The sequence below is a fragment of the Porites lutea genome, chromosome 14 (assembly GCF_958299795.1).
Source record: "Porites lutea chromosome 14, jaPorLute2.1, whole genome shotgun sequence".
Classification (NCBI taxonomy): domain Eukaryota; kingdom Metazoa; phylum Cnidaria; class Anthozoa; order Scleractinia; family Poritidae; genus Porites; species Porites lutea.
Genome location: NC_133214.1, coordinates 18,266,498 through 18,272,933, shown reverse-complemented (window position 1 = coordinate 18,272,933; position 6,436 = coordinate 18,266,498). Strand labels below are relative to the sequence as shown.

General features: G+C 37.9%; 1 protein-coding gene across 2 annotated transcripts in view; it reads right to left on the bottom strand.

Moving 5' to 3' along the window:
* LOC140924750 (uncharacterized) overlaps positions 1–6,216 on the bottom strand; it is a 9,867-nt gene extending 3,651 nt beyond the window's left edge. Inside the window, exons 1-6 of one of the 2 annotated variants that reach the window (XM_073374758.1) lie at positions 6,048–6,216; positions 4,107–4,367; positions 3,153–3,283; positions 2,361–2,447; positions 1,489–1,616; positions 366–604 (exon numbers count right to left, since the gene is read on the bottom strand). In XM_073374758.1, the coding sequence (XP_073230859.1) occupies positions 366–604; positions 1,489–1,616; positions 2,361–2,447; positions 3,153–3,283; positions 4,107–4,259 (738 nt within the window). In that variant the 5' untranslated portion in view covers positions 4,260–4,367; positions 6,048–6,216. Of the gene's footprint in view, positions 1–365; positions 605–1,488; positions 1,617–2,360; positions 2,448–3,152; positions 3,284–4,106; positions 4,420–6,047 lie in introns of those variants that run through there. The other variant, XM_073374757.1, reaches the window with a different exon arrangement.
* Positions 6,217–6,436: the final 220 nt, after the last annotated feature.

Below are 6,436 nucleotides of genomic sequence, written 5' to 3'. Positions count from 1 at the left end.
AAACATGGCACCTGGGAGCTACCACACAGAAATCTTAATTCCTAAATATGGGCAGGCGGATAAAGTGAAACTGCGAACCCCAGACCATGGTTTACCATTTGCGATAAGATGGCCAAACCTCAATCTTAACCCTTTAAACCCTAACATCAAAATTCAAATTCTCATTTGTTATCCCGCCTATACATTTTCAATAGAAGTAGTAAGGGGGATTTTTATGAAGTATCAATTAGATTCATCTTGTGTGATCATATCCTTAATTCTCATGACCAAACTGTTTTATAAAGCAGTGATATTACAAGGAGAAATTTGATGCTGATCATTCTTAGGGCTTAAAGGGTTAAGGTCTCTACTATCAAAAAACTAACCCGGAAGGCAAGTGTGTCATATCCATCAAATATAAAAGCTGCTAGCAGCTCATTGTTGAAAATCGTGTACAAAAAAAGTAGAGGTATGCAGTTAACGCAATTTGTGTGAAGCACAGTCAGAGTACAGAAACCTTTCTCTACTCCAGTCTTTTGAATGTACGTCAAGTAAAATGACTGACAAACAACACTTGCGAGAGCATAAATGTAGGCTAATGCAGAGAATTCCAGATCCCCAAAGCCTAATAACAAAAAAAGAATAAATAATTATAGCAGGATTGGTTCAGTCAGTAGAGTGCTAGAGTGCCAGCTGCATGCCACACAGATGTCTCAGGGCTTTGTCAAGCATTCCTGCATTCCTAGGGCAGGAGTATGTGATGAAGCACTAAGAACATCTGAGTGGAAGGCTACTGGCTTACAAGGAGGGAGTTAACGGGTTCAGTCCACCAGGTCCCAGTTGTTCAAAAGCTGGATAGCGCTATCCACAGGATAAATCACTATCCAACGGATAAGTATTAGGGAAACCAATTGCGCTATCCAGAGGATGGTTATTTATCCGGTGGATAGAGTTATCCACCTTTTGAACAACTGGGGCCAGGCCTTTGCCCTACAAATGGCTTGACCTTTGCATGGGTTGTATATGCTACAGGTCAAAATTATATTATGTTAAAATTTTTTAACCTTGGTTGATTTCAGTTTCCTTTGTCTCCTAGTCTTGATTATTCATGAATTAGGGCTAGGAGGTAAAGGAAATTGAGAATCAACCTAGGTTAAAAAATGTTTACCTGAATTTAATTTTGACCTGTAACAGATACACAGAAATGGCAGTTTTCTCTCAATATCAACACGTATTTCCTTATAACAACAAGTTTTTTGTTGAGAACCAGTTCTCAGGATAATTAAACTTGGAGGCATTTGAAAATCTGGTCCCAGGTTAAAAAGTTTCCGTATCAATTGAGGTTTCTGGGTAACTGACTACCTACCCCTCTCCTAAGTCATAATTTTGCCGTAAGTGAGAAGTTAGTGTTAATGTTGACTTAAGGGAGGGGTAGGTGGTCAGTTACCGAGAAACTTCAATAGATCGGAACCTTGTTAAAAATGAAAATGAAAAACCATGAAAATATACCTGCAATAATACAGCCTAAAACAACAAGAACAACAGCAGTAACAACCATAATGGAAGGTTTCTTCTTTAGCATACAACAGGCAAAGAGCAAGCTTGACAAAGGAAGGAGTCTTCTCAAGACATTGTACCTGAAAATTTGAGCATTATCAATATTTGAGTCACTATCTGGCAATGACCCAGATCCGGCAATGATTTAAATCTTGAATTCCAAATTTTGCTTGCAATATTGGACCCTGGGTGCCAGAGAACTGTCAACTTCCAAACTGGAAGATTTTTTTTCCTTCAGCCAACCCCAAAGTATCTCGCCACATGCGGGAAAAAACCTACAGGACTTATGCTAGGTCAACTGAGCACAAAAAATTACTTATGCAGCAGGAAAATAAGCTTTTTCTGCCGACCAAAACCACAAATAGTCCCTCATTGTTGCCAGGGATAATTGAGTGGGTAAAATTCACGAGTGTCCATGATAACCTCCTTTGGAAATGAAAATGAGCACAGGTGAAAGTTGCTACCTAAGATGGGGCCTGTTTCTCAAAAGTCCTGGTAACTGTTTGGGCCCGGAAAGCTGTTTTGCATTTGCCATCTTTGCATTCAACACCCAAGTTTTAATAATTTTGAAAATGATATAATGAAACTATCGGTTAACAAAGCAAAATTGACTGGTTTGTGAACTAGGAATGTGCTGATATTCAAGAGGTTTTGATTTTAAAATTTGTCCCCTGAAAAGTTTGTGGTCCTTTCAAGAAACAGGTCCCTGCAGGGCAGAGGGTGAGACATGGCTCACTAAAATCTTGCAAAAAGTTGCTCAATTCATAGTATGATAATAAAATTATACAATAAATTGTTTGAAAATAATATTTTTTCATACATACATAGGTATGGATAAATCATCAAGGGCCCTTAAAGCCAAAGTGGTATGAAGGGCAAAACATATTGAAGGGAAAAAAAACATCCTTCCTCTGTTGAAAAAAGTACATAAATTAACATAAATTAAAACCAAACTTGATTACTAATGCTAAATAATTCTGACCTCTTGTCATTGAAGTTAAATTTCTTTGCCACCATATCTCAAAAGCTAAAGCTATTTATTAACTCTTCCCATTACCATAAATTTTACATAATTTGTTTTTTTGAAAGGCCCAGGCACTTAACACATAAAGTTTTATCTAAAAGAGGGGGCGAGGGTGGGAGTGGGGGTGGAGATGGGGGGTGTAAAGGCACTTACTCAGAGGGGATGCTTTTATCAAGGGGTTGTCATTTGTTGATGTTTTCCTTCAATGAATGGAAACTATAATTTGGAAGATAATGCCAATATAAAAGAGCTAGTCTCCTCCACACCTGCTCGGGCCAGAGTCACACAATGCTGCCAGTCCCCTCGCAACTGGTTCAAATCGATGTACATTTCTTTTCCAGAATCGGTCAATCAAAGTGCAACTTTCATTTTCATGCAGCAAATAGCAGCTGCGTGGTGATGGGGAGCATTGCATGACATCTGGTTTGAGCAGCTGTGAAGGAGACTAATATGAAGAGAATTAAACCTTCAATGGGGTACTCTCTTCTTTGGAGTGCAAACAGCAAGAACAGCCTGAAAGTCGCCTCATTTGTACACCACCACCCAAAAATGTATACTGGTAACCTCCCCCTTTCACTGGGCAAAGTAGTACCTTTCCAATGTGTATTTTAGCATGCTAGAAAATCCCAGTAGCCTTCCTCCTTCAAGAATGACAGATGTGACGACAACTTGTGCCAACATCATAACATTAGGAAAGTGGTAAGAATATGAGGTGAGAACAATCTGAGGAACATACAAATGTTTTAAAAAAAGTTAACACAAATTTATCAGTATGGTGCTAAAAGGTGTTAATTGGGTCAACCCTCCAGCACAAAATAACAATTTTTTGCAGTTGTAACCCCATTATAAAATTTAAGTAATAAAATAAAATTTATCATATATAAAGGAAGATAAAAACACAGAGCAAGCCTCAAGGCCCCAAACTAATAACCATTGTTGCTTGTGGTTTAGTTTTCTCCTGCCTGATTGGCTTGGAACAGAATATTACATTCCAGAGGTATTACTGGTGTTCACAGTATTCTGAGTTTCACAGTTTTTGGTTGCTTATTCATTATATCTCTAAATGACATTCAGGGGCCAAGAGATGTCTGAGAAAAATTAATATTCTCCTTATTTAAAGTGATGTTACACGAGACGATTCGGAACGGCAATTTTTAGTGCAACACAGTGTGGCAACATTGTTCCGACATTGTTTCGAATGGACACAACATTGTTCCAACATTGCAACGTTGTGTTGCGCTTGGTTGCGCGAAACGTCCCAAGCGGCGAAGAGAAACGGATGTTTTCGTAGGCTATAAGCATCCTAGCTAGTGCACACTGAATCATGTCAAAAAAGAGCTTTACCCCTCAAACACAATCTTAACTTTCAAAAAATGTTTTCTAGTTTTGCTTCTTTTAATTTATTTAAGCTTATATAGAACTAATTAGAACGAATGATCGCAGTTCTTCAAGCTTTAATTTGTAAGTAATAAAGGACTGTGAGGGCCGGTTGTGCTAATTATTAATATGCGATCGTGGTTAATACAGGTCTCTCTTAGTAGCTTACCTTATTTACAAAGGACATTGATCCAGAAACTAGTCCATAGAACAACGCCGCCAAAATTCCCGGACCAAAAGCTTTGGTGAAGTAAAGATCTTCGAATGCGGCGGCCAGGTCGTAAAATATTCGCCGGCGTTTGCCATTTCGCGGGACAGTCATCACCTAAACCGTTCAAAAAAACACTTGTGTGTACCTTGTTGAATATGAAAGTTGCTCTTCTTTTCATGCCTTGTTCTGTGAAAGATTCATGCAGGCATGCGGATTTTTCTGGAAACAGAACGTGGGTGAATCAGTGATCTTCGAACACAGCATGAAAATACCGATATTCGAACAGAGGATCGCTAGGAACTGAGTACGAACGGAGTAGCCATGACAACGATTAGTGTCGGTCAAAACACGTCTATTTCTTTTCGCTTTCTTTTTTTCTTTCTAAAAATTTGCAAAATGATAAGGAGGCTTGCCTCTTAAGTTTTCTTAATTTTGCTGAAACAGCTGGAAACATGTCATGATTTAAAAATTCATAAGATTTGAAAATAAAAATCTGAACGTCCGTAATAATAAAACGTCAAAACTTTCATTTTCAATGCAGGTCTGTAGAGAGAAGTAAAGGAAGCCAGAGAAAGCAATGGGAAAGATATAAATACGACGTCATGATTTTAAGTTAGAGACCAGCAACAGACAGAGAACGTATCCTATGAGGGATGATAAAACGAAATATTCATGGCACGACTTCCAGTGACCAATAGTTGGAATAATTGCCTCCCCCTCATAATCGCCTTCCCTCGAATAATTGGTCCCTTTATGAGTGAAAAAAAAAAACATATATATATATATATATATATACATGTATACACCCAGAATACAAGTATATATATAGACCAGTAGGTGAACTACTCAAATCCTTAGCGCATGGGTGTTTAATACAAGCCTGTTTTGTAGGCCACCGAAAAGGTGACCCACTCTTCAGTTAAACCCCATTATAACACTGCTATATATATCAACTACACCCGGCTATTATTCAATGAAATCTGGTATTTAATAAATGATATATTTTAAAAACAAATTGTACTCTCAAAATTAGGTGTCAGACTTGTTTCGTACTCTAGTTCGAAGATTAGGAGTAACAGGTGGAGAGTGAACCGGCGATGAACAAGATCGCGCGATACGAAGGACTGTACTTGCAGGAATATTGCAGGTCGTCAAGACGTCACAAGTTACTTCCGTACAGGTTGTCAAAATGACAATCACTACGATAGCCTGCACGGAACAAGGGTTATTTTTTCGCTTTTTTTTTTCTGGCAAGTGGAGACAAAAGAGAGGCGAGCGTGTTGCGCAAGACACACCCGACCGGGGAAAACACGAACAATTATGATCATGCCTGTACGTCAACGCTCACTAATGTTCGTCTTCTTCACGCCGGAAAGCTACAAGCCAGCGTTATTTTTCTTTCTTTATTTTTTTGCATTTCATTTTAGTTTCCTTGGAACCCAATTATCCTCAAAAGAATTTCCTCATTATAGTAAGATCATTTGCATGATTCTAACCATGCAGTACCACCGAAGTTTTCGGAAAGGCTAAATGTCTTCATGCATGGAAAACGTTAAAACACAAACAAATTTTCTGATTTTCATGAGGATCATCAACGATCGATGCTTAAAACGAAAACAATGTACTCTATATAACTACTAGCACAATTGACTCTTACTTTGATCAAACAATTTTTATCTCAAGTTTGAACGCGCATGCTTAATTTCCTGCGCAAGTTTCATAAAAATGACACATAATACTCTGGTTAGGTTTTGAAACCTCAATACGATGTTAATTATCTTTCACTTGCCGTTTTAAAGGTGTGTTAGACACGGAAAAGACCATTAACCTAAATATCAAGTTAAACATTGCTGGACAATTTACTTTAGTAAACTGATCAAACGTCCAAGAGGAACCTACCTTCCGTTTTACGCTTGAAAATAATGATTTTTTAGCTTTTGAATCTCTTTTTACTAATGCTCAATAACACTCACTCTGCAAATGTCCGGTACTAGTAAATCAATAGGAAATTGAGGCGTTTGAAAGTTGTAATGGTGCTCATCTTCTTTGAATATTGTTCAGCATCCTCCCTTTCACAGAATGTAAATCAATCAATATTAACCAGTTTGTTTAAATATAGGATGTAACTGTGTTTTTATTTACATTGCAGTTTAACGTGGCAGAAATTGTAAACTCTTATCACCGGTTGTCAATTGTTCCCTTTTGCTGTGGCTTTTTATTGGTTTAAAATCACCAGGGTTAACAAATTTGTCGCTGGAAATTTTCGCACGGATCTACCTGATCTACGG